The sequence below is a fragment of the Camelus bactrianus genome, chromosome 31 (genome assembly GCF_048773025.1).
Source record: "Camelus bactrianus isolate YW-2024 breed Bactrian camel chromosome 31, ASM4877302v1, whole genome shotgun sequence".
Taxonomy (NCBI): Eukaryota; Metazoa; Chordata; class Mammalia; order Artiodactyla; family Camelidae; genus Camelus; species Camelus bactrianus.
The window spans coordinates 10,935,619-10,956,618 of record NC_133569.1 but is presented as its reverse complement, the minus strand read 5'-3'; the positions used below and the strand labels follow the sequence as shown (position 1 = coordinate 10,956,618).

Here is a 21,000-nt window from a genome sequence, read left to right as displayed (position 1 = left end):
GACGGGCAGAGAGGGATGGTAGCCAGAGGAAGGGGACAGAGGGCGGTAAAATCCGAATGCTCGAATGCGTTTCCGAATTTCAAAGGCTACGTGTGTTTCAGCATTTGGAGAACGTCACCGACCAAGTCCTGTGACATTTATTTCCTGCCTTAGACAGACCGCAGCTCTGTTTTTCTCTTTTCCACGTACCAGCGGCTAAAGCAGCCCCGAGGGAAGGCCCTACGTGCACTTCATAAGGCTGAGCAGATTGGAGGTCCACTGACGGGATGCAGTAGTCACTCAGGTCATTTAAGGAGCGGAAATGGTTCACGGCACGTTTTATTTTCCCCCGACAACACCAACGGGCAACTTCAAGGTCAGTGTTAGAAAACATTCGTCCACTAGTAAAGGAATCGTACTCACACCTGGCTTTGCCACGAGCGTGTTTACCGGCAAACGTGCTCTGGCGTTTGCTTGTGCTGGAGTCACACTCATCACACCCACAGGAGCTGTCACCTGAACGGTCGTCCGTGTGTGGATTTACTCAGCGCTACACGGCGCCAAGTGCAGACTCCCTGAAACAGAGCGTCTGAACGCGCCTCCCGGAAAGAAAGGAGCCTTTCCAGCCGTTTGTGGAGAGTACCAGAGGTCGGGCAAAACTAGCTGTGTTTTGCTTTTAACAGCCCCTGACCATATATGCGTTTTCCCTCGTATTGACAGGTTTGCTGGAAACGTCGCTGCACCAAGACATCTTGTGGCTGGAATGGAGGGTCTGTTTTCTTAAACGCCTTCAGCTCTAACTGAAGGGAAAAGAAAAACAAGAAAACCTGGCGAGCGTGGCCAGGGTGGACTGGTTTATACATTGCTAGGATGCGCAGCTTAAAGGACGGCCTTCCATCTCTTACTCGTTTCTTCATGATTTTGTCATATTATTGCCCCAAAGGCATTTAAGAACGTTCCAGAGGTCAGATGACCCCAGGAAGCTGCCGAGGACTGGTTTCATTAAATAATTCCTGATCAAAGCCGTATTCTAGAAGCAAAACAGCAAACATGGCCGAGACCAGAGAACATGTGGTGTGTGTAGGGGGGTGGGTTTCTAGCCTCCCTCCTCACCACAATCTATTCCTTCGTGGTTGGCACACTGACTGTTTTCAGTTTTCAACACATACAGTCAAAAACTAACCGCTGCAGTTTCTAACGTGCTTTGACTTCTCAGATGATGGTTGGTTTATGATCTTCCAACACAGGTCATGGGGGAGACATTTAATGAACCGTCATCACCTACGTAGGTGGCGACAGCGGATGAAACACGACGCAGAAGGAGCTGCACAAATTCAAACAGAATCCAACACGTAGCGTCAAAAGCAGTCAGTCCCTTCCACGAGGGACGATGCTCTGAGAGTCTGTGGCCCAAGATTTCAGTTTCATTTGTACACAAAGCATCAAGAGATAACCTGCTCCATACATCTGTTCACATAAACTTTCTTGTAGATCAAAGAGATACTTGGTTCCTACTTTTCTTCCTATCTGTCTGTCTATCTATCTGTCGAGTCTATTTAACACACTAGGTGTCAAAGACGCACCCTAACTCTCTGTTGGGCATCCACGTTAGCTCAGGCAGTAGACTGAGCCTCAGAAGGGCCAGGTATCAGGACCCAGCGCAGTGCACTTCCACACAGACATGCCACAGACAGACTGTGCAGGTGTGCATTTCCACGCGTGGGAAGCAGGCGCTGTATCTGATGCGCTGCCGGGTAGGTGGGGCACGGTGCTCCCGCTGTAACTGGCCGCAGGAAGGCGGTGGATCAGTTCCAGCGTCCCCGAGGGACGCTCAGCATCCCTTCACCCTTGGGTCCTAACAGGGTCGCCCTGCTGCCCAGGACCTGGTGCTCAGAATCGAGAGGTCCAGGCCTGACCACAGTCCTCGGACCTGCAGGAGCCCCTGGGGAGACTTCCAGCTCCCCAAGATGGACCGGAGCTCAGTTCCGGCCCCTGAGAGCCTGCGGCCGGGTCTGCCCGACTGGACCGGAGCTCAGTCCCGGCCCCTGAGAGCCTGCAGCTGGGTCTGCCCGACTGGACCGGAGGCACACGCTCTCCACCCTTTGGCAAGAAGTGAAACCGGTGACTCTGCTGATGGGAAAACACCGAGAAAGTCATCTTTGAGGAGGCGGTACTGTGAAATACCTAGACAAAAAGTCGTTTCTTTTAGAAACATCGTTTTAGTCCATGAAGTGCCATAAATACACAAGAAGTCTGAGGCGGGGGTGGGGCAGGGGGAGGCAGCGGGACCTGTGTTTCTGGACAGCATGGCTCTGATGAGGCCGGGGCCACATCTGGAGAGAGCCGAGGGCAAGATGCCTTTCTTCCTGCTGGTCGCAAAGTAGAAGTTTACAGCTGAGGGCACATAAATGGGACACGCCTGGTGGTCCTCTCTGCTGACATCTTCCGGCTGCTGTCCTGGGAGACGCATTTCCAGGCTGGTGTCTCATTGTGGGTGGGTCTTGAAAGATGCAGCCGACAGCTCTGTTCTGCTGTTATTTCAGCAGAATGTTTTTTCATCTTTAGCTTAGTTTGCTTTCTGAGCATAAAAGACTGTATTTTTAAAAGCCTTAAGTCACCAAGCTTGACCTTCTGGTCTGAATGGAACGTAATGTTTTACTAATAAAGAAGTTGATGTAAAATGCAGTGCGCAGCCCCGGCAATAAAGAAGATCTTGTCTGTGAGGGGTGTCACATTTCCAGGGAACTGCAAAAACACTGTTCTGCTTATGGCTTCAAAACAGAAACAAAGAACTATTGAAACCGAAGAGATACATTACCAGAGAGAGAGAAAAAAAGAAAACGCTTCTTACCAGGCTCAGCTGTGGATCTCGGTTCTGTTTTCCATAGGAGAAAAAAAGAGACCAAAACAGAGCGTTAGGGTGGGTCCCATTACTGCCCAACCTAAACCCACCTTTTTCTGTTACTTAGTCTGGGACCTGCTTGCAGAAATGCTGCAGACAAACTCCTTTGTACAGAAGAGACAGACTGATGGTAGAGTAATTCACATCCCTGTAAATAAACTCAAATTCCAGGAACAACCCACACTAGGAAGTTGCTAAACTGCGGTTGCTAGAGGACGTACAGGAGGCTCTAAGCCTCCTAAGATCCTGGTCCAACTTTGGATTCACCTGTCCACGTGCAGGTTTTCTGAAGGAAGAATAAATATACAACTTCCATCAGAGGGTCTAAGGGGGCCTCAGCGAGCCCGGGACCCTGCACGTGCTCCCCGCTCTGAGAACAGAGATCCATCCGTCTGAGTGACTTGGTTCTCCAGGAGTGGAGGCAGGGTCATGGTGGGAGCCAGGGGAGCAGGCACCTCTCCTTACTTTTCTGTAGGATGCGGAAGTCTGGAGAGTCCTGGATCTCACTGCCTTGTCGGAACCACCTGACCTGCAGCGGGGGCGCGCCTCGGACCCGGCACTCCAGCACCACCACTTGGCCCTCGGACGCCGCGATGTTCTGCAGTTCCTGAAATCCAAGGACAAGCTCCAGTGAGACTGCGGTGCGACCTGCCCCAGCAGAGGGCAAAACCTCCCGACCGCTAAGAACAAGCACACTTGTTCTACCACTAACTCGTGGGCCAGGAGAGACGCCTGTAACCCACGCAGTGAAGTTAGCGAGGCCGACCGGGGCTGCAGAAACGCTGGGCCCGTCCTGCAAATGCATGGGCCCTAGAGCTTATGGAATTTTAATGTTCTCTACGTTGAGGAGGGAGCCGGTGGAATGAAGACGTCTTAAAGCAACTACACCCCATCTGAAGGTGGGTTCCTGGGACAACCGGACAGGAAGGGAGGGAGACTTGTCTCCCGAGCTCCGACCTTTCCACGTGGTCCCCCCTCCGCCCACCGCCTCCCGGGTCAGGCTGCCGAGGACAAGGGGTGAGCTTCTGCGTGAGACACCGAACCAGGAGCATCCCTGCCGAGCTTCCCTTCCTCCTCCCACGTGGCACCCCTCCCACCCGACTCCAACTCCAGACCATGCAGCCCAGCAGACCAGACATTAACTCGGCTTCAAAGACGCAAAGAGGTGAAGCTCATAAACTTGCTGTTAAACCTCAAAACTGTAACAGACCCCCTCTCTGCCCTTCTCCTCCAGAATCACTCGGTGAGAGGCCTGCTTCAACTTTCTGACTGTTCAAAATTAAAAAAAAATTTACTTTACACGTTGACTATAGAGCACTGCACCTGCTGAAGGACACGTAGGACCCACTTTACAATAAATCAGCCGTGATAAAGCAGCGCACCTCTGCGTAGACCAGGAGCAAGTGGATTCACACTAGGGTGTGTGTGTGTGTGTGTGTGTGTGTGTGTGTGTGTCTGTGTGTGTGTGTTTTCTGTTTCTCTTTTTGCTTTTTGTTTTATATTTTCTGAAGAGACAACAAATGCTGTGCTGGGGAAAACAGATCCTGGAGCAACTGGCCTGCAGTGCGTGTCTGCAGCTCCAGGGAAATCCTCGAGGCTGACAGTGTGGGCGGAACCAGGAAAGTCTAACGCAAGTCTGAGAAGGCTTTGGATAAGAATTGTGGTGGTTAAGGTCTTTTTTTAAATAAAAAGTTAAGATTATTAGCTATTTCTGAGTGTGTTCTCGCTCCACTTTTATTATTATTATTAGTTTTCTGGGGGGGTTAATTAGGTTTATTTATTTATTTTTAAAGATAAATTAGGTTTATTTTTAAATTTTATTTTAGAGGAGGTGCTGGGGACTGAACCCAGGACCTTGTGCATGCTAAGCACACGCTCTACCACTGAGCTGTACCCTCTCCACCTCCACCCTTAATTTTAAATGTAGAAACATCTCTGGTTTTAAACGGACTTTTACTTTCTGATTGGTCCAGAAAGAGCTGGCTTAGTGGGCCAGCAGGACAGTGCTGCTTGAATGGCTGGATTCTCTGACCCTCCAGGCTGGTGCAGGAAGTAGCCACCCCCCACAACCGGCCATTACAAACGGTGCACCACTGTTCTCCCTGTTACAGCTTCCTGACACCAAGGGCACTCTGCTTATTCCTAGGGTTATGCATTTTGTTCAAACACTGGGAAACCAGGGAGGCAGGAAGTGGGCTGCTGCCCAGGACTTTACGCAGACTAAACACCGTGGTCACCTCAGGACCGCCATCTGGCTTCTCCCAGAGTGGACTTCTTATTTCAGCAGAAGCCACCGTAACTGTGGTTCTCTGGTGGAAGCCATGGCACAGGACCCAGTGTGGAGCCCGAGGGCGGCTGGGAGCCACCTCTGCGGGCTGGGTTGTCCACTTGGGAGAGCTTGGGGCCCCTGGATGTTTCAGGGTCTGAAGGGCATCTCATGCTGGCAGGTCACCTGGTGCCGTGATTCCTTGGGGGTCTATTTGGGGAGAAACACCACACAGGGCAGGCAGCTCCTGCAGCCCCACGTGTGTCCCTCTGACCCACGTCCCACTGTCCCCACCAGCTCTGCAGCCCCCGCTCAGTGCTAGGCTCTGCCTCTGGTGGCATGAAACCTGGGACTTGCCCAGAGTCATGGGGTGACACAGACGGAGGCGCCCTGTGGACGGGCAAAGCCTGGGCCACCTGCTGTCACCACCCTCTCCTCCAGAAGCAGAGCCCCGGAAGGACCGTGCAGAGCAGGGGAGAGGTGCCGGCGTGTGTGAGGAGGGAGAAGACCACCCGGAGGCTCGTGAAAAGCACGAAACGCTGGTTATCAGCTTGGCAGCGCAGAGCACCAACTCAGACAAACTGAAGCTTGGTTTTTAGAAACATTTCTGTAAAGCCTGCTGGCTCCCCCAGTGTCCTATACAGCATTTTGTGTTGTTTTTCTCTCTAGCTGCCTTGGCTTTCCCACTCTGTTTGGCGCTCTAACAGGTCCAGTGTGACCACACCTTCATTTCTCAGACCCATCACAAGATCCCAGTCACACAGCAGCTACTCAGTGAACGGCCATTTAGCCTCCAGGTGACCATGGCCATGAGCCTGCTGTCCACTTGTTCTAATTGTTAAAGACACCTACAGACACCACCTGTGAGTACAACATAAGGACCAGACCAAACCCAGAGCATGAGGCTCACGGACGTCAGACCTTCGTGAAAACCGGAGGGAAGCTGGCGGCTGGGGGTCCGTCTGGCCGGCAGAGGCACGAGGCGGGGCTGGGAGCCTGGAAGACAGAGGCACAGGGGTGGAACTCCAAACAGACAGAAGGCTGAACATCGGGGCTCAAGCGACCCTGCGGTACTGGGACGGCACCAGGGACACTGGCGGGTGGGACCACGGCGCCTCCTCCCCAGCACCGGCTCTGTCCTCCCCTTCCCTCACATCTGCTCCAAGGAGAAAGCCCCCAGGTCCGCAGGGACCCATGAGTTTTAAATGCTATTAAATGCGTTTCTGTGTGGGGGACGTCCCACAGGGGTCTGTGTAAAAACTCTACAGCCATTCTGTTTTGTTTTTAACCAGTCTGGGTTCACCGACTAAAAAGCACATGTTTACTGGTAATCGAGCATAAGGAGAATTATCAAACATCGACCTCTCATTTTTTTTTAACTTGAAGACTTTTTTGATGTATGGATTACAGAAAACGAGGGAAAAAGAAATAGTTTTCTCTCTTGATATGCAGAAGACTAAGGTGCTGGGACACTGGCCCCTCGCTGGGGAAACAGGACTTCAGAGCAGCGCATGGAGAGTGTTTCACTGTGTACGATCATTCGCTTTCAAGCAGTCTGGATTTATTCGCTTCAAGGTAAGAACTGTTAGCGTCTTAACCCAAATGATGGTGACCTTACAGCGTGTGTGTGAATACAGTCGTCCCTTGGTTTCTGCGGGGGTCCTGGGACCAGTGCCCCATGGGGACCAAACCCGCGGGTGCGGGAGGCTGCGGACGGCAGGGCGCCGCGGGGACGCAGAGTGGCCCTGGGCCCTCCTCACCCTGCCTGTAACACTCCACACTGGCCTGTGGGTCGGGGGCCTGGTCCCGCTGTCTTTTAGGTCTGAAGGATGGACGAGCCCATATCACACGGACTCCACGTCAGGCGCAGTGCTGGGTGTCACATGGAGGGTAGCGCGCTGGTCCTTGTGACCGCCCCGTGTGGCACGTGGTGGTGTTCTCTCCGCTTCACAGATGGAGAAACTGGGCCCAGATAGAGTGTGTCACCTGCTCCAGGCCCTGAGGGAGTCAGCGGTGAAGCCGGAACTCACACGGGCAGCTGGCCCAGGGCCACCACCAGCTGTCACGCTGCCTGGAGCACTGGAGCCAGTGGTCTCCCTGAGCGCTTCACTGTCCCGACGAATGGGATCCCTGGCCTCCCCTTCACTGTTCCTGACGAGCTCGAGCCAGTTTCACAGGGACGTTCACATTCCTGGGGTGTCTACCTCCTGAGAGGCACGTGGGCCTCCGCCCTGGGCTGCTGTGTCACCTCCCTGCACTGTCAGCTCAGGAAGTGCTGTGTGGCGTTTCTGTTTCCCACGCTCAGTGTCTGCGCTGGGGGAACGAGCCAGGCAGTGCCCAGCACAGGCCAGAGTGGTGGCTAAATACTCCCCAGTGCTTACCCATCAGCACCAGTCCACCAGTCTGGTCACTCTTTCTGTAAATTCTGCTCTGGTTGAAGGGTTTCAAGGCCACACCCACCACACGTCACCTCTGAGTGGTTTATACTGGCTGCTTCTTTTCAAGTTGATGGTCTCAGATACAATTTCTGTGTAATTCTTTTCAGTTCATGGTCTCCTGTTTGTGCCCTCTGCATGTCATGGAGCAAACGTCCCACACGACGGGGACTCGGGACCCAGATGGCACACTGATGTTCCCCAGACAAGTGCAGGAGTCAGGACGGAGTCTGCGTTTCGATTGTGCTGGGGGAGCCGTAGGCGACTGTTGTGTTTGAAGACACGCATCACAGCACAAGTGCAAAGTAACATACTTGATTTCAAGGCATTTAGACGTTAATTTTTTACTTAAAAAAAATTCACGTTGTTTTGTGTTTGCAAAGTAAACTTAACTACAATTGCCTTCCAGTAGTTGGTACTGCTGTCCTGTCTTGGATAAGGCAGCCTGACAATGAAATAAAAGCTAGATAAAAGTGCATAGAGAAGTGAAGGAGTGTGAATTTTTTCCCGTCTTAGCCGTTCTGCTCTTCGGGGACGTGTACACTTTTTGTCCGTACGTGAGCTAATGAATTTGGCTAATAGAGGAGGGCACATATGTGGAGATGATCAAATCGTAATGGCTCAAACAGATGCCGCTTGATCAGATTACTGGCTGCTAGAAAGACAAGTTCCCAGAGGAAACGCAGGCGCTGATTCATTCGGTGCGTCTTTGAGTCAAGATTACTTTCAGCAGATTAAAAGGAAGAACCTTACCCACCATTTTCTTTTCTCCCAGTTGTGTTCCCACTTAGAAAATATTTCAAGGGAGAAGTCGCTAGAATCAAAGCTCTGTCATTAAGCCGGGAAGTCTGCTCATGAGCTCCCCACCCCGGGCTGTGGTCCAGGGCACACGTACCTGCTGAACCGGGACAGACAGCGGCTGAATCACGGCTGTGGTCACGCCCGTCTTTGGGGACGAGGACCCGATAGTCAAGGAAACGGACGTGGTTTTCTTCTGAGCTCTGGAAAACAAGGAGCCAAGTGTACAGTCAGAAGTTTCAAAGCCGGGATTTTTCCTCGAGACATTTCCACAGAACAGCCCGGTTTCCTGGGGTAACCCAACCCACTCTGACTGTGCGTGCCTCCGAGACGGGAACCCGCAGCCTGCGGTTAGGAGAGCGGTGGCGGGCGTGTGCACAGACCGCGGATGCTAACCACGCACACACACGGATAAGAGAAAAACGCACAGGGAGCAACGCGGCACCTCAGCTGCCATCAGAGACCCTCAGGTATTGAACTTAAAGCCCCAGACGAGGAAACACCTGGAAGAAGTCCAGCCCCTGGGACTCAGCAGATACTCGAGTTGTTCAGGGTTGGGGCCTATATTTAATTCACAGTTTTGCTTGTCTGTTGTAAGTCCACCTCTGTGCTCTGCTCTGGGTCCTCACTGGGTAAAGTTGAGAGTGTCTTGGATCTTTTATCTTTTCTTAGTGCACAAAAGTCAGTGAGGTGTGGAGAAAGGCTAAAGAAAGTTGGTTTCCAGGCCTGGCTTTGCTTAGTTGAGGGCCAGGTCATTTCACGTGAGTCACGTAACTGCACTAAACGGGAGACCCTCACCTGAGAGCAGAGGCGGAGAGGTTTACCATCTCATTGGGGTCCCTTCAACATGCATGTTCAGTGATTATTCGATGCTAGGTGGAGGTGACTGTCATGTGTATACCAGCCAATCAAAGAAATTTATTAGCACAATCTCGATATTCATGGAATTTTCTACAAAAATCTGTTAGGTTTTATTTTATTTCTGCAAAATAATTAAGATACTAACATTTCACTACCAATCCATATGTCTCTGTAGCAAGAACTAAATTGTGAGACTTTCATGACACGATCTAAGTGGAAACAGAATTTTTTACCTAGATGGAAACCCATTTTTGGCCTGACTGGGCATTTTCTGGTTGGTATGCATAAATGGCTTGTCACGATGTTAGTAATGGTTTAATTAATTTGCTCTCAATGTGACTGTTCTTCTCACTCATTTATGACCGGTCAGTTGTCCTTGGAGCTAACATGGCACATGGTCAGACAGCGTCACACTGATGACGACATGCAGACTTCCAAGCTCAAAGCCCCAACTTAAAAGCTGTGTTCCAAGGTCAAGTGTTTGACCTTTGACTGACATCAGCTGCCCTCTTCCTTCCGCACACAACCCGAGTGCGTCACGCACCGCGGTTCTGCTGACACGCTCTGCTGCTCACCGGCGCGGTCGGAGGCACTTACTGTGGCATGGCTCCAGGTCTTGCTCTGAAAGCCGAACTTTCACTGTCAGAGTCTGTTGAACTGGCACCTGAGTTAAAAATAATAATAAAGATGTGAAATATCTGTAGTTGCTTCAAAGGGCAACGATCTTTACTTTTAAACACAAACGTCCCAAGTCTTATTTTGAGATAGATAACGGTTCAGACCGTTTTCACTTGGACTGTGTTTCCAGACAATCATTTTTAAAAAAGAACTACCAAGAAAAGCTTTCTTCAAAATGTTTAGCGTCAGATTTATTATTAATTTCATTTTCATCACTTTGGCCATCACCACACATTTAAATGACATATAAACTATTAAAAAAAAGTGTGCGTGTCTGTGTGTAAAAATCCACGGCTCAACGCTTCAACTCCTTCCCAGGAAATTGCATGGTGTGGATTATCAGTATCTCCATCATCCACTGATCAGGATACACTGGCTCTTTGACAAGTCAGAACCTGACGGTGGCTTCATTCCTGGATCAGATGGTCTCTCACTGTGGATTCTACCTTCCCTAATTCATTTGCTACATTACTGTTTTTAAGTTAGGGGTCACCTTATTGGATTTCTAGTCCAAATGCAGACTGTACGTACACTTTAACACTCGTGTATTTTGTCATAAGAGATTTTAGGCGACACTGGAAGTAGCTGTGAGGTCAGAAGCATGTTCTTGATTCTTCTTTTATGAGACATATTTAGCTTGAGTTATTTAAATTATCTTTAAAAATATTTTAGTATAAAATAGCAAATGCTTGTACAGAAGAGAAACCCCAAAGAGCACAGAATTGTGAACACGATGCTGAAGACAGCAGGACCTTCCCTGATGCTGCTCTGCACATGCTAACAGTCTGGCCGCACTTTTCAGATAAACTGAATGTATTAACAAACATACAGTGGTTCCCGTTTGACCCCAGGTGGATGCCTGACACCCTGGATAGTACCAAACCCCACGAATAGTACTTTTCTTATACATACGTATTTAAGATAAAGTTTAATTTATAAATTAGGCACAGTAAGAGTTTAACAACAACTAATAATAAGAACAAACACAACGTAATTAACAAAGTCATGTGACCATGATCTCTCCCGCTCAAAATACCTCACTTATGAATTCAACGCCTTTCCTGCCCTAACTAAGCACGCACCACGCCCTGCGGTGGTAATTTTTTGCAGAGTTTGAGGTGAGACACCAGAACGATCACAAATTTCTTTTTCCTTCTTCCCAACTTCATGGAGAGAAGGTCTGTTCTCACAGTGACCTGAGCCGCCGCAGCGCCTGGTTCTTCACTTTCCTCACTAACGTCCCCCCTCCCCCGAGAGGAAGCCTCTCACTGCTTCTCGTAGGCGCATCCGAACCGCCAGCCTCCCTCCTCTGGGGCTTCAGGGCCATTTTCAGTGAAACACAGGGCACCTGACGGCCAGCCTGACCCCCGAGATGCCGCCCGGTGACAACCAGGCGGGGCACGCGGGACAGAGGGCTGGTTCACGTCCCGGGCGGGTCAGAGCCACAGGTGACAGATTGCATCACGCTGCTCAGGACGGCGCCAACTTTAAACTTTATGTATTGTTTATTTCTGGGATTTTCTATTTAGTATTTTCGGACGGCAGTTGACCTCGGATGGCTGGGGCTGAGGGTGTGACTGTATATTTATGCCCATGTTTGTACAAACGGGCCCACACTACATGCTTTCTTTGCAATTCGTTCCTATTGATACGTTGAGAATTCACACACATCTACTTAATTCCCTTGGCTGGCTGCCTAGTGTCTGTAACGACACGCTGCCGTGGAGTTCCAGCTTTTGCTGATGTTGAGACGGTCCTGTGTGGGATGTCTGCAGTCCTTCCTGTGCATTTCTGCAACCACCACCTCGTCCGGACCATCACAACATAACAGGCCTGTCGAGTCTCTCCAACTTCCTCTCATCTTTGTCTGCATCTATGTCAGGTTAATTTTCCTATAATACAACTTTCCCGTTTAAAGAACAAACAAAAAACCCCACTTAGATGACCTCTGAGTAAATTAAAAGTCTGCAATTTCCTGGCTTTCGTGATTTCCAACCCGATTTTCTGCTGTACCCACAGTGTGTCCTGCAGCCGCAGCCCAGAGTGTTGAACAAGCTGCTGGTGCACATCCCACGGGGTGGGGGGGACCCACAGAGAATGCACACCCCTCCCTGCCCCTGGGGAGCCACGGCTCCTGGGAGACACAGGTGGAGACAAACACGACATACGGTGAGTGACACGGGACAGCACAAAGTGGGGTGGGCTCCGGGCGGGGTGGGGGCACAGGGTGCTGGGAGGCTCCAAGGGGGCTGTGGACACAGATCCAAAGGGACTGTGAGCCCCCTCCCCGCCTTTCCCGTGTTTGAACCTTCAGTAATCATCCAGTCTCCCGGGACGCTCCTGCCCCATCCTCTCTTGGTCTCTGTCTGTGACCGCCCGCCCGGGCCTGCTCCGCACTGTCCTCCTGGAGCTGCCACTGCTCAGTCATCACGACAGCACACCCCAAGGATTAAGGTGGGGCCAGGAAGGGAGCCGCCCAATGGTGTGCCCAGCAGTCTGCAAGGCTCTTGACAGCATTTAGTTATTTATTAATTTTTTTTAAATATATTTTTGTTTTTATTTATTTGGGTTTTTTTGGGGGGTAGGTAATTAGGTTTATTTATTTATTTTTTTGATAGAGGTCCTGGGGATGGAACCCAGGACCTCGTGAACGCTAGGCACACGCTCTACCACTGAGCTACACCCTCCCCTCCCCGGGGCTTCCCTGGACAGCAGGGACTGTCTTCCTCACGTCTGCACCCACACCATCGGGCACATAGTAAGGCCTCGATCAATGTTGGCTGAATCGAGCTGACAGACTATCACTTAACCCTGACATGATGTAAGATCTGCAGTACAGAAATGGTCCACACGAAAGTTTGCCGAGTTTCTAGCAACCCTGAAGGCAAATAAAAGCATTTAACTTTAAGTGGCTCTATCTGAACTTGATTTTGGGAGTCAAATCTGATCATCATTAGCAAACAGGTTTTTGGGTTTTTTTTTAATGTAAGTATAACTTTCCTGCACTGTATTCTAAACTCCTTCAAGAAGTTTGCCCCACAGCCCGCACGTGACTAATGCTTGCTGCTCACATATGAGTTAAATGTTAAAACTCGCTTTGCCGCACTCTTCCTGTTTAGCACTTTGAAACACGTATGCACAGCAGAATAGAGGCCCGGGAGCCTGCCCGTCTGGCTCAAAGCCTGGACTGACTTGGAACGAGTCCCTGCCACCATTCGGGGCTCAGTGTCCCCGTAGGTAAAAGGGACCCTGATAACATGTCGCAGGCTTCCAGCAGGGCTCGGACGACACACATGCACACGTGTGCACTCTAAGTGCCCCCAGAACCAGCTGTCACACAGAAGGTTTGCTCACTCTTATTAACACGACGAGCTCACAGAGGCTTTCACAGACAACACAGGGACTATTTCACTGACAGTAAAGGCACGTACTTTTAGTCTGCAGTAAACAGTTCTACTAAAACTAAATTCTCCTTGTCAGTTCTTGCAAAGGCTATGAATAATGCTTCACATCTTGCTTTTTCTACTTTAAATCATAAAGAAATTCAGTGCTATTAAACGGTAAAAAAAATCAGTAAAAAGATGAAGGGGATGGGGATGGGGACTTCAAGCATTTTCATTTTCTTTCTACATTCTAACTATTACTTTGAAATGCAAGCGATTAATAGGGTCCTCATCAATTTTTAGCTTTAGGGACAAAGGAACACTGTGGTACTTAAGACACTGGTAACTTAATTATCGGTACTGATGGAAATGCAGTGATAATGTAAGCAGTAGACTCTGGTATCAAGTTTTCCAGTTCCCTGTGGGCTGAGTCATGTCAAAAAACGAAGTGTTAGAACAACAGGAATATTCTGCTCTGAGTCTACCCTCTTGTGGTTCCTTGGGGGAAGCGGGGGAGGGATAAATTGGAAGTTCAAGATTTGCAACATTGATTCCAGAAGGTTTTTCCCCTAGTGATTGCAAGTTCATGGTCCATGTAGCAGGAATCACAGAGTCACAACAAAAGAGGAAAAATGCTAGAATTGCAAAAAAAATGAGACTATAAGATATATTCAATCATCTAACATTTCCATGAATGGTTTCCTAAATCACTGAGTGTGTAACTTTGGTTGATGGATGTAGTATTTCAACATCTGCCCATTCTTCATCCACCAGAGAAACCCAAAGCAAGCTGGATACTTAATACAGTATCATAAATCAGTTTAAATTAACGTGGCTGAAATGTTTTAAATTAAAAGGAACAAATGTTGATATTAGACATTCTTGATGCATGTGGACGTGTCAGACTTGGTCAGTTTACTTACAAAGCTTCCCGGACAAATGAGGTCTGGCTCATGAGGGAGATGCCATCTGGGCTGGGAAGCGGGTCCCTGGGAGCCCCGGGTTCCCGAGCGATGGGCCGGCCCCCCGCTCCCCCTGCACCTCCACGCACCTTCAATGAACACCTCGGCGGAGGTAGTGTCGGAGCCGCTGGGGTTCGTGGCCAGGCAGGTGTAGCGGCCGGTGTCGTCCTCGAAGGCCTCGGCTATGACCAGCGTGTGGAGGTCGCCGCCTGCACAGCGGATCTGGATGTCGGGACTGTCGTGAAGCTCTCTCCCCTCACAGAACCATCTGCCGCCGGGGGTCGCAGCACAGGAGAGAGGAAGGAAAGGGAGACGTGTAAGGTAACAAAGCAGGAGTGAAAGATGAGACACTGGGGAGTAAGAGGCTTCTATGATAAAAACGATCTGTGTCAGTGTTATTGACGGAACCCCCACATTTTTAGACCCTGAAATTAATGGCTAGACAATTCCCACAGGCTTCCTAAAGCATCTTGGACATTTTATCAACCTGGAGATAACAGACATCACCAAACTTGGAAAGACCATGACAGTTACAAAATGAAAGGGACAGAAATCCAAAGTGTCCTACAAAAATGTTTTATCATATGACTGGATAAAGAAGCTGTAGTATATTTATTCAATGGAATACTACTCAGCCATAAAAAAGAATGAAATAATGCCATTTGCAGCCACATGGATGGAACTAAAGACCACCATTCTAAGTGAAGTAAGCCAGAAAAAGAAAGAAAAATACCATATGAGATCACTCATATGTGGAATCTAAACAAAGAAAACAAGGAGACAGTAATGAACTCATTTTCAAAAAAGAAACAGACTCTCAGACGTAGTAAACAATCTTACGGTTACTGGAGGGGAGAGGGTGGGAAGGGATATTTAGGAGTTCGATATTTGCAAATACTATATGCAAAATAGATAAACAATAAGTTTCTACTGTATAGCAGAGGGAACTATATTCAATATCTTGTAATAACCTATAATGAAAAAATATGAAGAAGAACACATGTATATGTATGACTGAGACATGCTGCCGTGCACCAGAAATCGACAGACACCACTTGTAAACTGACTATACTTCAATAAATTAAAATAAACAGATAAAATAAAATCAATGTTTTATTATAACTGCCTCCTGCATCTGTTACAGTTTTATCTATTATTCTCACCTAAATGGAAATATAAATGTAACAGAAGAATCACGCTCAAAACACCTGATGTCTTGAGGGAGACGGAGCGTCAGGGTGGAGACTGCCGGCGGCAGTGTGCTTGCTGATCGGGTCAGCCGGGCGGGAGCAGACTGACGGCCTCCAACATCTCTGATATTCAGAGACTCCCCCAGCAGTGCACCCGGCCTCCCCGACGCGGAGGGGCAGCTGTAACTCACTGCTGGTCAGCCCGCTCTTTCCCAGAGGATCATACCTCGCAGGGGAGGTGGCGGGCAGCCAGACTCTCCACCCCAAGGTTCCTTCTCACACGCTTTCCTTCTGCCCCGAGCACCTCAAACTCTCAACAGGATTTTTACAAAAAAAAATATGAAGCTGGCCCAGCACCCCTCACCCTCCTGCCTGGGTGTGATTTCATCTTAAAGCGGTATAAAGGAACGCGCCACTGACACCTGAAAGGACTGACGCCTCTGGGACAGAACCGCCCATTTAGCCCTTAATCTGCACTCAGAGGTTTTCTCTGAGTCTGATCCACCACAAAATTCTTTGGACTTGGCAACCTTTTTTGAAAATGCAGCACCGAAGACTAACCTTGTCTGCATTTAGGCAGCATGATACAGGGATGTGTCTATATTTAGTCTGAAAATAAGGTTAATAAAACAAACCAGTCTGCTAATACTCAGTGTGGTAATCCAGAAACTGTATTAAAGAATAAGTTTGGGACACTTGGAAAAGAGCAGATATGACTTTGGGAATTAAAAAACTTTTGAAACACCAGCCACCTGAGCATCTACTCAGTGTAATGTGCGTCACTTCTAAGACAATGAAGGGCAGTATTTCCTGATTCTGCACATTCTGTGGTTTCCCTTGTTTTCACAAAGTCTTGGAGAACATTCTGGCCAAGGCTGTCTTTCAGTCCCTTCTCCGCTCATCCCTCTGCATGGTCCAGAGCCTCCCCCCAAGAGCTGACTGTGGCTTAAGTTTTACTTGCTCCCAAATTTTTGAATGGATCAGTTCCTCTCCAGCAACCCGGATTCTCTCCGGACTCTGGTCCAGGTCAAAGCTCCTGAAAGGCTCCCTATGGGAACCAGTCCCTACGCATCAGGGCTGTGTGGTCTGGTTCCTACAACGTGGCCCTGATTTATGCTCTATCGTGTTCCTGTACAAACACTTGTGGGGGTTTACTGCTGCATCGACGGCCCTCACGTTCTGCCTGCCTGCCCCCCATCCCAGGAATTCTCCCCGAGGAGAGAATGCCACCTGCACTGACCCATCCTGCCTGCTCTCTTCCCACAGCCAAGCCAGGGCTCCTTCACCAGATTAAATTCAACCGCACACACACACCTGCCGGGCGTCCTCCGAGCGGAGGGCATCGCCTTGCAAACTGGAGGCCATGGAAAGAACAACACCTGCACAACTCTAGGGCCAGCAGAGGGGTCTGTCTGTCTGCACTGCCACTTAGAGTGTTACAATCTTCCATTAAAAAGATACGAACCCACTATCGAGGGAACATGCAGCAGGGGAGAGTGCGGGGAAGGTGTAAGGGAGAGGACAGCGACTCGCCCTCTTCGGGGACCTCTGCCAGCCCTCCCAGGGCGGGGACACCGCGAACTCCGGCTCCCAGTTGCACACACAGCCGGCAGGCCCACCTGCTTCCCTGTGGGCCTGAGCTGACAATATTTTTTAATGTTTTTAAAGGTTACAGGAAAAAATTAGAAGAGTAATATTCTGTAACACATAAAAATTATACAGAGGTCAGATTTCAGGGCCTATAAATGAAGGTTTTGGGGGCACAAGCACACCCTTCCACTTACACAGTGTCTGTGGCCGCCTCTGCCGCAGAGACAGACCGCCCGGTCCCCAACCTGCAGCAGTCACATCCTGGACTTCGCAGGAAAGATGTGACCCTGGGACCAGCAGCCTCAGCCTCACAGGAGCTTGTTAGAAATGCAGGCTCTCCACCCTCATCCCAAACCCACCGCGTCGGCTCCGATCCCCGGGGAGTCACGTGCACGCACGGGTGAGGGAGCTCTGGTCTGTCGCGTGTGGACCCCAGGGCCCCGGCTCTCCATCGAGGGGATGTGCTTCCCGAACGCAGAAACTGGAGTTTATGAGTTTTGTGTCTCTGTCCCTTTGCACACAAGTGCCCGTGGAAGTGTGTTCTGTTTGTTCCTCTCTCCTCTGTGCTCAAAAACATTAGCTTCATTCACCTGAAACTCATGACAGAGCACTTCCTATCTCTTGTGCCATTTCTTTATACCATTATTTGAGGCCTGATGCCTCTAAGCCTTATTTCCCCGTCCAGGACACAGACGGTCTTTAATTGGCCCAGAGTGAACTGCCCTTAGTTGGTGCCTTACAGATACTTACTATCTGCCACTCACTACTTTAGAATATGCTTCCCATGAAAAACCAGATGGTGAAGGGTCCAAATAGACTTGGAAGATGCTACCTAGGACATATATCACTCCTTGATGCAATTCACTTTTTTTTAAATTAAAGGCCCTGAGAAGTCCTGCAGAAAAAAAAAATGTTTTTTTCTCTAACTTGTCTGACCTAGCATTCATTCATCTTCTCTGACCCTGCAATTCTTTCTCAATTGACATCCGCCGACATCCCATGATGCTTTTTTGGCATATTTATCCTGCAGTTTTTAAAAAATGAATTAAGGCCGACTATAATCTGAGCAATGACGCTAAGTGCCAGCCTGGGGACAATCATAGGAAGCCTAAGAAAACCCTGGAACCACATTTAATACGAGACTCCAGCAGCAAACGCGTTTCCCGATGAAGTCCAAACGTGCATCTGGTCCTCGAGACGGCGCCTCACGATCCCCACAAGGGTGAAGGTGGGCCGCACGGTGCTGCCAGCCCCCAGGGATGACCTGCTCTTTGCTTTTTAAACACTTATGCTTTTCCATGAATCAAATTGTAGAAGCATCGCAGACTGTAGCACGTGGGAGGAACAGCGCAGAGACAAGACAGGCAGCTCGAGCAACACGTAACGTGAGTCGTTGCACTGCTTGGACGCTGTCGGGGCAAGTCCATGGTTACGGTGGCCAGGTCTCTGTTGTCAAGAAGGGTAGGAAAGGGGGTGACCGGGGAGGCGGGGAGAGACTGCAGGCACTTAGAGGGGAGCTCCCTGAGGCAGCAGAAAGGGCCGCGTGGTTCCCGGCGCAACGCAGACAGACGTGTGCTGGAGCCGCGCCTGCAGCCACTTTGCACATGGGAGCCAGCAGCGGCCCAGCAGGACGCTCAGCTGTGACCGCGGGAGAGTCACTCAGTCTTCCTGGCCCAGGCTCTTCATCTGAGGAGAGGAGGCCTTCTCGCTATACAGTTTCATAATTCTGAGGTTCTTGGAGAAATGAGAAGGCATATTTCGTTACTGCATTAAAAATATTTCAAGAAGTCCTGTAGAAAATTATTTGATGAAAGGCACAAGCGATGAAAAGCTTTGCTTCTTTGAAACACACTAGGTGCCGGGCGTTTGTGCAGTTACACATCTGCGCTGGGCCCTGAGCCGTCGGTGGATTTAGCACCGGGTCTCCATCCCCACCGTGTCCTTAACTCATCACATTCTGTGGAAACTGGCTCTGCACATGCGTTTCTCCCCCATGAGGATAGTTTTGCAGGTGGAGGACTGGCCCTGTGACCAGATACACACAGTGAAGCGGGGCTGTGAGCTCCAGCCCCAAGTCTGCACAGGGAACTACTCAGCACGCCTGGGTTCCTGACGCTGTCACGTCTGGGCCTGGCTGACCCTGGGGACACTGACACCCCCGCCCCGGGCAGGTAGGTTCCCAGAAACAGTAAGTGACTCTGTCACACTCCTTTCCCGTGAAACTAATTGGTCCAGAGCCAGTCCTTGCGCCCTGCAACAGGCCCTCACACTTAGGGCCACGGCCCACCTGTCCTAATCTCTCAGGGCCAGGCAGTGACCACTGGGACCACCCTGAGTCCCAGGGCCGCTGACGTCAGGGCCGCGGGTCCAGGTGTGCTCACTGCCTCACACAGTGAGGGCCCCGCCCACATCTCCCTCCTCCCTCTGCCTCCGGACCCACCCGGGCTTCCCTGCATCCCCTCGCCCCACGTGCAGCAAGCTCCCTGCTCCTGGGACCTGTGAGGAACAGTGTCTTTTCCGTAGCGGTCACCTCCTGATCTGCTGGCCTCACTGCACCTGAGTAACGTTGACGCACTGAACTAATAAAGAAGAATAAGCTTACAATGAAGAGAGGACGGAACAGGCAGACAGTTCAATGCCCTGAGCAGTTTCTGCTTTAGGATGTACGTCGGTGGACACTTACCCACTCTCAGCTACTCAAACTGAGCGCATTTAAAAGGCATCCCATGAAACTCAGAGTCACCTTCTCGGTGCACACCTCGGACGGGGAAACCAGCCCTGCCCACCCTTTGTGCAGCAGGGCAAAGACACATCACCTTGTCAACTGACCTGAGAAATCCCGGCGGTCTGGCGTTCTGACGCCATGAGGTAGGTGGCTGGGAGGAGCTCAAGTCACTTTGTTTCCTTAAATTTCTTAAAGGCCATAATTCCATCTGCTTCTGGGCAAGGGACTCAAAACATCTAGTGTTCTTTAAAGAAGACATAAAAGTCAGGTCTGTTGACTCAACATGGATCTGAAATTTTTCCTCCATTCAGTTCTCGCTGCTAGAGCAGCTGAAGACAAGCCGCAGCATAAGCCCACGGAACAGACACAGCACAGGTGCGGGGGGGCCCGGCACGTGCGACACGCCATCCCCTCCTCGTTCTGGGCGGACGTCACCGACTGGTCAGAACGTCGCCGGGGAAACCGAGGGCCTCGGAGCGGCAGGCTTTGCAAAGCACCCCGTGCGGGAGTCTGCCAGTAAACGCAGGCCCATCCTCCACCCAGTCTCTTTCTAGACAGTACACTCCACTCCGCTGCGGCTCCCGAAGGCTGTGTCTGTCTGTTCCTCGGTAAGAGGAGAGGGAGGGCTTGGCTGAGACGGCGGTGAAAGCACGTCACGCGGAGGACAGTCTACTCAGGTAGGACTCTGCCTCAGGACACCTGGACACCTTTGTTTATTCCGTTTCCAATACCCCGCAGCCGTTTACTCAGTGGGCAGGACACTGGGCCGGAAAATCAAAATACCCGCTGTGCACCTCTGACGAATCTCAGCTTCCGTCCCAGTTCTAATTTGCTGCCATAAAATGCTTAGAACACATGATCACACTCTCACAGCTGGAATGCAGAGATGAGACGCATTTGGGAACAGCCAGAGTTCTTAAGGACCTATTTAATTCAAATTAAGGGACAGAGGATTAATGTTTACAGAACGCCTCTTACACGCTATTTGCCTTGCAAATATGGAGTCGTCCTCTCTTCTGACAACCTTGTGCAGCAGCGTCACTGTACCTAAAATTCAGGCATGGCCACGTATGGACAGAAATGAAAAAGAACCCAGACAATTAAACCCAGACAACGTCAGACTTTCACCTCCCTCAACACTTTCAGTCTCGTCTTTCATCAGACTTGTCACCGGGGACATAAACAAGCTGTGACACAGTTTACTGGTTCTTCCTTTCATCTCTGGTGGAGC

The 21,000-nt window shown here is 50.2% G+C and overlaps 1 protein-coding gene across 4 annotated transcripts in view; it reads right to left on the bottom strand.

Moving 5' to 3' along the window:
* The window catches only part of PALLD (palladin, cytoskeletal associated protein), a 283,258-nt gene that overhangs the window by 149,341 nt on the left and 112,917 nt on the right, over positions 1 to 21,000 (bottom strand). For all 4 annotated transcript variants that reach the window (XM_074355727.1, XM_074355724.1, XM_074355725.1 and 1 more), the window contains 6 exons: positions 14,354 to 14,532; positions 9,839 to 9,905; positions 8,478 to 8,583; positions 6,069 to 6,143; positions 3,347 to 3,488; positions 2,831 to 2,854 (listed from right to left, as the gene is read on the bottom strand). In XM_074355727.1, the coding sequence (XP_074211828.1) occupies positions 2,831 to 2,854; positions 3,347 to 3,488; positions 6,069 to 6,143; positions 8,478 to 8,583; positions 9,839 to 9,905; positions 14,354 to 14,532 (593 nt within the window). The remainder of the gene's footprint in view (positions 1 to 2,830; positions 2,855 to 3,346; positions 3,489 to 6,068; positions 6,144 to 8,477; positions 8,584 to 9,838; positions 9,906 to 14,353; positions 14,533 to 21,000) is intronic.